General features: G+C 40.8%; 1 protein-coding gene across 30 annotated transcripts in view; it reads right to left on the bottom strand.

Moving 5' to 3' along the window:
• Positions 1–217: 217 nt before the first annotated feature.
• The window catches only part of EPB41L3 (erythrocyte membrane protein band 4.1 like 3), an 878,261-nt gene continuing 868,436 nt past the window's right edge, over positions 218–10,042 (bottom strand). For all 30 annotated transcript variants that reach the window (XM_086965494.1, XM_086965496.1, XM_086965495.1 and 27 more), the window contains one exon: positions 218–1,313. Coding sequence is in view for 3 of the 30 variants with exons in the window: in XM_086965493.1 (XP_086821619.1) it covers positions 1,308–1,313 (6 nt within the window). In the remaining 27 variants the exon portion in view is untranslated. The remainder of the gene's footprint in view (positions 1,314–10,042) is intronic.

The following is a 10,042-nucleotide window of genomic DNA, read 5'->3' as shown; positions in this document are numbered from 1 at the left end:
TGTAAGGGGTTGCACCGGGCCCAGTTTGCAAAGCCACAGTAGGACAGACCCCACAACATCAGAGGCAAACGAGCCCCGCACCCATGGCTGAGAATCAGTATCCCCTGCTTACCCCATGACATCCCCCTTCCTAGTCACCCCCGGATCTAGGTGGCTGGGTCACTTTTACAGTGAAGATACACTTGTTACATTGTGTACACAGAGGACAATGCCATTGTTAACGCATTTACCACTTTTATTTGACAATGCCGAAACACACACTCACCATGTGCTGTGATGCAAGTGACAGTGCTGTAGAGAACATATGCTTGTGGAAGAATGTGTATACATCGGGAACACTACATGGGGTACAGTGGCATTTCTGTACAGATTAAGGCTTGGCTTTCTGAGCTAATTAATCAATGCTGAGCAGGTTTTGAAATGAAACATATTTACTTGCGAATGAGAACAAAATCAGCAATAATAATAATATTACAAAAACAATCAACATGATTATTCCAGAGTTATAGTTTTACATTGTGGTAAGCCAGGGAAAAAATGCAGACATTCCCTCCAGGGCCTCTCAAATGACAACCACATAATTTACAGGGTTAAGTTTGTGAAGGGTGAATAAAGAGTACACCGATTTCAAAATTGAAAACGACATGAACATCCAAATTAAAATGTCAGGTTAAAAGACTAAAATTATTACTACCTTATATGGTAATAAATTAGGTAAACGAAGCACAAGATTAATGACTCATCGTTGTTTATCGGGTAATAGGAATAAAACCAGATAAAACAAATACAATATTCAAGTTTTTTTAACTGAATAAAATGTGTTATTGGCACATCTAAGGTGTGGTAAAACATTATACACAGTACCTATACAGCTTCTAGCGTTTAGGGTCGTTTTCTGTAAACAAAAGGCTTTCACTCATCTAACAAATGTCACTTTGTTGAGACTTTTGTAAAGGTATCGCAGGCATGAGCTCTTTGCGTGGTACAAAATCACTGTTTATATGACAGTCGTTGATGGTCGTGCAGGTATTGCGGGAAAACAGACTTTTTATGGAAACCTAAAAGTGCAGCTTTGTCGTCGTATAGTTGCGCCATGCAATACTGCTTTACAGATGCTGAATCTGATTGCTTTGAATGGGAAAGGCTTTCTGAGGTGTCTTTAATAAATAGTGCTTTGACCAAGGACGGTCGCTCTTCTGGAGTGATTCTCCATGGACAGATGCAGGTCAGTCGGATGAATATTGTTACTCCACGCAGGCTTTCTTTCTCCTAATGATTGGCATGACTGGATTCAAAAGCAAGCTATTTTATTCCTGTGGAGAAAGGAAAATAATTCAATATGTATTTTTTGATCATACAAAAGCCCCAATGTCAGTGCTGAAAGAAGTAACAGAAGGAACAAGACGAACAAAAGGAATAGAAGAAGGGTGGAGGCCTCTTCTATTACAAGGGAGAAAGTATAGTTTCTCTGAAATTCAGGGGAAAATAAATTAATAAAAGGCATGGCAAAGGAAACTCGGAGCTGAGGGAATAACTTAATCTAATTCTTCACAGAAGGTGTTAAAGGTATGGGTTTGTGCTCCCACAAGGTAGCGAGGCATAACCAGCAACAGTACTCAAAAACACCCTGCTATATAAAAAGGGGTGTATTAGCAATGTAGAAAAGACTGAGCATGAACCTTACAAAGAATGAGCATTGCTATGCCTTCCCTGGAATCAATTTAGGGTCATATGTATGAACACATTTTCCCATAGACACAGAATGGGTAAAACCCTTTGATACATATGGCCCTTAGTCTCTTTAGTAACAATGGGTACCCAGCTACAGGGCTAAGCCATGTTTGCTGTTTAGGCAGGTTATGAACATATATCATGGAACCTTTATAACGTTGTTTTAATATACAAGAAACCGAGGGCAAACATATTTTGCCTAGAAGATAAACAAATTGTCTACAAGTTGGAATTTCCCTTTGTCTCGTTTCAGAAAATAGCGACATTTTGTTTACTTATAAATGTGTGACATTGTACACGTTCACATTCTTCCTAGTGAAAACAGGAAGTAAGAGTGGCTGGGGTACATTTGGGTCCCTCGTAAAATAAGACTGGTACTAAATAAATAAATAAAGCATGGTAGTGGGAAAAAATTGAGTGCTCTGGATAAAAGGAAAATGGCAGAAAAAAAATAATATTTTGTAATTCTCCAATTAAAATCCTAAGGTTATCGCAGAACACTTTTTAAAAACGTAGGCCCGACATTAATTCCCAATCATTAATGTTAAGGTGATTAATTTACATTGAAAACACGGTACTCTTTTAAGGGTCCACAGATAATATGGCAGAGAGAAAGAACTGCAGCAATATCACATTTAAAGTAAGTAAAAACTACAATTGGGGCTCGCTCACATTGTAAATGGGCTTACCCCTAGAGTCGCATTTGGGGGAGTATGGCACATCTGAAAAGTAGACACTTCTGGCAAAAATAAGATCCCTTAGGGCCCAAAGGGATATTATTTTTGACAGAAGTGTCTATTTCTGGTATCCAGTCCCTTTGGTGAGTAGGACCTCTCTCTTTAAATTTGAGACATCTGTTATGTTATGTTATGTTATGTTATGACATCTGGAAAGTAGACAAGCTGGAAACTCCAGTTAGGTGTCTTGGGGTTGTCTCCACAATGATTCCTAACAAATAACACGTCTGCAGTGGCTAAACTAGTCAAGATCCATCCCTGTTTGCTAGCCAGGCCATTTAAAATAGGTTCTAGCGAAGAACACCATGGGTGCATGTGCAACCCAGAACTTAAGGATAAAAAGCATACTTGACATGCCTCGATTTCCTGACAACTTTCTGGGTAATTTGGAAAAAGGTTGACTCCCCTTTTCCCGCACCCCCTCGAGTTTTCTCTATTCAGCACACCTGGAATGCAGAGATTTGCTTGAAATTAAAATAAAACTATTTATAGAAAAAAAATGAATCATTGTTCTAGTAGATGCTGGGCTTTTCGAGGTGTACAAGAAAAGTGATGGATGGAATGCTTAAATTAATCTCAGCCACTGGAAATTACTTGCGCCGAATCCCAATTCATTGTTATTTTGCACACCGTGTCACCTCAGTTTGGACCCAGCTATATGCAAATCAGTCTTGACCCTGCTACAGTCGGAACAGTCCAGCCCAACCTACCAAGCCAGGTCCTCCCTGAACTGGAACAAAAGCAACCCAAGAATGGTTGGTTGGGTTAGGTGGGCAGATCAGAGAGAAACCCTCAGTTTAGTCTGACTTTAAGAGACTGAGAGGCATGTTTACAATGAAGTGGCAGAGTGTGGCGTTAGTCTCCTTGGTTTAAAGCCACGTTCAGCCACTTCTGAAACGCAGGCTGCACCATATTTATATCAGTATGATGCTGCCCTGCATTTCCCATTGCACTGGGGCTAAATTTAGCAGACTAGCACCAACACAGGCACCCTTGCACCATGGTGCAAGGGTGTCTTCGTTGAGGGGAAGATTGTTCATGTGCAAGAAGGTGTGCCTTCCTGCATGTAAACAATCTTTAAATTACGTTTTATCACTTCTATGTGTGCTGCTTAATGAAACACTTATAGAAGTTACAAAATGAAAGGCTATGTATGTATGTTTATGTGCAGGAAGGGACTCCTTCCTGCACATAAACAATCAAAGGCAATGTGCTGTTTCTATGTGTGATGCATTGTGCAGCACACATGGAAACAGCAAAAACGAAAAATAAAGCATTTCTCCTCGTTTCGCCTATTTAAGAGCAGGTTTTCTCTGGTCTTAATTTTGGCGCTGCCTCCTATTTACGCCACCCTTGTAAATAGGGTCAGCGTCAAAATCAATGGGTGTTGCGGTGGAACGCCAAAGCGACACCCATTGCTCTCCCCTTTCACGCTTATAACAACGTGAAATAGGGCCTTATTTACAAGACAGTGTTAAGCCACTGTAAGTTATCCACTGGTAATTACTCGGGCTGCACTCCAGTCAATCCATTTTAGCTCACAGCAAGAAATGGAGATCTCACTTTCAGATTAACAGTTGTATGTCATATCGTCAATGATTAATATTGTTAAAACCATATTTGACTCTTACTTAGATTGAGGGCTCCTTATAAGATCAGCATGTCTATAGAAATATAAAAATAGTCTGCATCATTTCACTCCATCAGAGATTTCATATAAAGACAAATTACCCACCAAATGTTCCTTCCATAAGTATCAAGCTAAACAATTGGTTCAAAATCGGGACAAGCCCAGTGAGAAAAAGTCCAACTAGGACTTTTGGGTTTACTTCCTCTTCACAGTCCAATAACACAGCCAAAGCTACTGACTAATGGTGCTGTTATCAGGCAGAGCACCTCCAGCGCGCTCTTAATGGCTTTTTATTAGCAAGAGGTAGCCCTATGAGACCTGTTGTCAGGTTGGTGAAAAGATCAACAGGCCTTACAAAACATATGAGTACAGTAACAACGGACTGATGGAGCCTGAGAAACAGAGTTTAAGAAGAGAGCTGGTGCTGCAGAAGGAAAGTTGGAAAAGATGGAACTAATGGTGTTACAAGTAAAAACAAGTTTCCTCAAATATGTTCATGTTCCAGGTGTGCCCACTGGCTTCAAATGATCACCTAAGCATCAAGTAGAAAGGCTTTGTGTGTATGTCCGAATATGGTATTTCTATAGTGCGGACCTAGACAAAAGGCGGTGGAACACTGTACATTGTCAAAGGCAAGCCTAAAATCTGTGAGTAATAGGAGAGGACGCTGAGTTGTGGATAGTTAACGCATTATTATGTAGTGTTCTTTAAAGAGGTGAGTCTTCAACTCTTTCTTAAATTGGAGCAGTGTTGGGGTGGTCCTGATGGATTCAGGGATGTTGTTTCAGACCCTCAGTGCATAGATGGAAAAAGCCTGTTGTCTTGTTTTTTACACTGCTTAGACTTGAGTCTGATGCTGCCAAGGATGTGGGTGTGCAGAGCACTGCCAGAGATGGAGAGCTTGTCTGCAAGATAAGTGGGGGTGCTGGTTGTGATGGCTTTGTAAATTATGTACCTGGTTTTGATGATGGTGCAGTCTGACTAGAACATTTGGAGGGATACAAGACTATCATGGGCCATCATGGGCCTAGGATGTCCCCCAGTTGTCAACAAGGTAGATTTATCTGAGACATTTGTATCATTTGATGACAGGAGATTCTTACTTAGTCACAGATGACCCTACCCCCCAACCCCTTTGTGTCAAAACTAATTCCAACTAAGAACCCTAGATGGGATGATAGGGGTTTTAATCCTGGTCACTCTAGGCGAGGAGAACATGCAAGAAATATTCTTACAGAAGTGGCAGCGTAAATAGAATTGTGCCATCAGGAATCAGATTCTCTTATTCTTGGACCTGAGCACTATGACAATGACCATCATAAGATCGACCTATCCCCTACCCTGATGCTACTGGGTACGGACTTAAAATTGAACCTTGGGAAGGATGAGGAGGCCCTAGTTTTTATGTCTGTTGCTGTACTTCGGATTTTAATTTCGGCGAGCTGGAAAGATGTTACTGCTCCCTCCTTCCAGATGTGGCTTACTAGATTATTGGGTATTCATAATATTGAATCCAGTCTATATGAATTGAAGGGGGAAAAAACGGGAGATGGGAAGACGTATATGGGCCCCGATTACAGAGTGGAGAGAAGCAAGATTGTGATCTAGGAGGGAGTTTGATAATGTTATGCTTAAGATTTTCAGCTGGGGTGGCCCGCGGGAATTGATTTTTCTCTTTTTATATTTTGTATATCTGTGTACTATTACTATTAACTGTGTATTTATTTTTCTGATTGTTAATGCTGATTCTATCTGTATCTGTTACCAGATTCTTGCTGGGCGTAAGCCCTGGTTCTGCTTGTTTGTATCAAATCAAGTACAATGTCCTTTTAATGCACCTTTTATTCCAATAAAAATAAAAAAATAAAAATAAAAAAGACAATGACCATCACCAGAAGGAGATGGTGAAGATTGGTGCCATGGCCTCTGCCCTGTTCCCTACATTGCTGAGGATAAAATTAGGAGATAAAGTGACAGTCTCTGCCAGGGTGCATGCTGCAGCAATCCACCTACTCTCTTAGACATTTGGAGTAAGGAGCTCAGATGGGACTATACCCGCACTGCGCTGGCAGTATTAAGACTCAAAGGCCCAGATTCACTACCATTTTGAGTCTGGTTTATCTCACTTTTTTAATGTAGCCTGACGCAAAATGTATTTCTAGATCTACTAAGCAATGCAAAGCCCATGAGTAGTGCATAAGATTCCCATGCATACACCCATAGATTTTGGCACAAACCAAGATTTACTAAAGGCAATAGTGATCCTACCCAAGGCTAGCATAACAAGGAGACATGTCTTAATTTCTCCTCAGTATTTCCTCTTTCTATGTGTGCTGCATTGTGCAGCACACATAAAAAAGGAATATGACGAATTGTCACACTGGCCTCTTCCGGTGATGGTCTGTGGGGACTTCAATATAAACCTCCCAACAAACTGGTCCTTGAACGATGACTGGGTATATAAAGGACGTAAACCCAAAGTATTTCGTTCTCTCAAGGATCTGTGTCTTGTACATGGACTTGTGGATAGCTGGCAGACTTCTAATACTAATATTGGTGACCTTGGCTACACCTTTTATTCAAATCCACACCGCACGCATGCCAGAATTGATTATATATTACTCTCAAATTCACTAATTAAGAATTGCCATACAGTTAAATTGCCCAGGGTATTATCTGACCACAATCTCCTTTTTTGTACACTGACTATTAGACCAACTAAATCAGAGCCTATTCACTGGACATTCGAAAAAGCATTATTGAATGACCCTCAGTATCGTCTCCATGTGAAAGATTGGATTCCCAAGTTCCTAGTTGAAAACATTGGTAGCACGTCAATAGAGGTTGTTTGGGATACTTTGAAAGCTGGGGTCCGGGGCGAGACTATGTCATATTCACTTAGGTCAAACAGGCGGGAGAAAGAGGAGATACGGAGGTAGCCGGATGAGCTTATGTTAGCAGAAGTAGGACTCTTTAGTGCCACCGGCAATAGGGACACTACTGGGGATATCTCTAGCACCTTAGGCAAAGTAGCAATTGCCAAGGCAGCGATCACTAATATATTTACAGATAAGGCAATCCGGAAAGCCACGGCACGAAAATAACTAATTTATGAAGTTAATGAGCAAGTGGGCCATCAACTGATGGTGCGATTGCGACAACAGGTCAATGCAAATTTGATTAGGGAGATTATAGATCCAGTGGCAGGGCAGTTAAAAGACTCCGTACTGATTAGGCAAGCATTTTGGAGGTTTTATAAAGAACTATATACGGAAAATGGCAAAGGGGACATGATCGAAATTGAAAGGTACCTAGAGAATTGTGAAGGTGTAAGCCTCGAGGTAAATACGCAGCAGACACTAGAGGAAGCTCCTAACATGGAAGAGGTATTGACCGCAGTCAAGAGCCTCCCAAAGGGAAGGCAACAGGTCTGGATAGCATTCCTTTGGAGTTCTATGTTACATTCATAGACAAAATTAAATATATCTTAAAGGGATCTAATTATCCATATTTTCTCCGGGCGGGGGGAACCGCCCAGCTCCTGTTCCAGGGCCAAAATTGTAATTTTCGCTAAAAAAGGGAAACCCCCAGAACATCTAGGGTCATATCGCCCCATAACCCTTATTAATGCTGATTCCAAAATATATTCCAAAATCTTGGCAAACCGAATTGCACCTATAATACACAAGGTAATTGTCAAAAGTCAGCACGGTTTCGTTCCTGGAAGGTCCACGATAAATCATATCCAGAGGGTGATCACGCTTTTTGATGGAACAGAAATTACAGGAGACCCTATGGCCCTAGTTCTGTTGGATGCAGAGCAGGCCTTTGATAGGGTCTCCTGGCAGTTTCTCTGGAAAGCAATGGTGACAATGGGATTTCGAATCAAGTTTATTCAGGCGATACAAAAAATGTATATTAATCCTAGTGCTGTTGTATCTGTTAATGGAAGTCTAACCAAGGAAATGATCATTTCCAGGGGAACTCGCCAGGGGTGCCCATGCTCGCCATTGCTCTTTGCAATATATATAGATTCCTTTATTCGCTATTTGGAGAAAAACACCAACATAACACCCATTATATCACAGGGGTATGCTACAAAAACATTAGCATATGCTGATGATATTGCCTTAGTCACCGCAGACCCCATAGTAGCAATGCTGACCATCGAAGCCGAGGCCAGGAAATTTGGGCTGGTTTCTGGCTACGCGCTAAACCAAGGGAAGACACAAATCGTTCTAAACCAAAAAATTGTGATGGATTATCCTAGGGTGGTGAAGGGAGCGACATACTTGGGAGTCACAATTTCCTCAAAGCTGGAGGAAGTCGTGGACATAAACCTTAAGCCAATGTTGAACACAATACAAAAGGATCTACGACGTTTAGATAATCTCCACTTGTCCATTATTGGGAGGGCAAATGCAATTAAAATGGTGTATTTTCCCAAAATATTATACTTATTTAGGGCAGTCTGTCTAGAATTTTCGAGTCAGTGGTTTACAGTAATAGAATGTACCTTTTCTAGATTTATATGGTCATATGCACAACCCCGCCGGGCATATAAATATCTTACCCTTCCTAAGAACAGAGGCGGGTTAGCTCTTCCCAACTTAAGGAGATATTATTGGTCATGTGTATTACTCTACAGTAAGGAACTACTGCAAGAGGAGGAAAATGCAGAGGAACATACAGCTTCAATTCTTCAGCTACTGGTGGGGAATTCCAGCTATGGCTATTTTTGGAGGCACATACACGACAGCTACCACAAAAAGGTCAAACTTAAGACTCTCTATAGCTGTTTTAAGGTATGGAAGGTCATAAAGAAAATATTAGGAATAGGATCAATTTCACATTATACTCCGGTATTGAATAATCCTATTCTTCCTCTAATAATTTTTAAGGATAACTGCGTAAACATATGGTATAATTTAGGAATAACACAATTAGGGGATTTTTACACTACTCAGGGGATTAAATCTTTTAACGCTCTGAAGGAAGAATTTGACTTATATTGGCGGGATTTTTTTAAGTACCTCCAAATAAGGGATTTCTTAACTCATAAACTTGGGGCAAGGATACTCGGGGAAAAATGTACGGTAGTAGAGACAATTATACACTCTAAGAAACACTCAATAGGCGGGGTTTATGGTTCATTGCTGGACACGTTCCCGTACGATTTAGATAAAACGGCAATGAAGTGGCAAAGTAAACTCGAAATCTCAAAGGAAGGATTTTTATATTCCTATCAGCTAGCCCAAACCATTCTTATTTCCACCAAACTCCAAGCACAATTTTACAAAACCTGCTTCTTTCTCTACTATACACCCGATAAGATCGCAAAATGGGGAACCGGCGAGGGGACTTGCTGCCCGAGATGCAATTTATTTAAAGCAGATTCCGTTTATATCTTTGCCTCTTGTCCAGTGTTAATACCTTTGACACAAGATATAGAGAGGTTCTTAACCTCAGTTCTTCGCAGAAATTTTGTTTTGTCACATGAAGCAATGGTACTTGGGGCGGAAGACCCAGATAACCTTGAGAGTGGCCACGATTATATGATCTTTACTATGGCAGTCCTGCGGCTATGCCTAGCCTCGGCTTGGCTTGACCTGCTACCACCCTCCTTTCAACAGTGGCTAGCCAGGCTTTTAGCTGTGTATAATATTGAGATGCTATATATAAGCGGAAAGGCAGATCACGATGCAAAAGGGGTTTGAAAATCTGGATTCCTCTTACACAATGGCGATACGCACAAAACTAATCATTATCAACGCTGTTATGTATGTATGTTATTGCTTTTGTTGTTTTCCGTGATGCCGGGACTATATTTTGTAAATTGTCTATAATGACCATGTATGTATGTCAAGAACAATGTAAAGCACATGATGTTAATGTGTAGAATGTTTACCTGTCCGGGGGAGGAGGGGGGAATATATATGTTAAA

The sequence above is a fragment of the Lissotriton vulgaris genome, chromosome 4_1 (genome assembly GCF_964263255.1).
Source record: "Lissotriton vulgaris chromosome 4_1, aLisVul1.2, whole genome shotgun sequence".
NCBI lineage: Eukaryota > Metazoa > Chordata > Amphibia > Caudata > Salamandridae > Lissotriton > Lissotriton vulgaris.
Note: the sequence above shows the minus strand (reverse complement) of the source record. Positions and strands in the feature narration are given on the sequence as shown.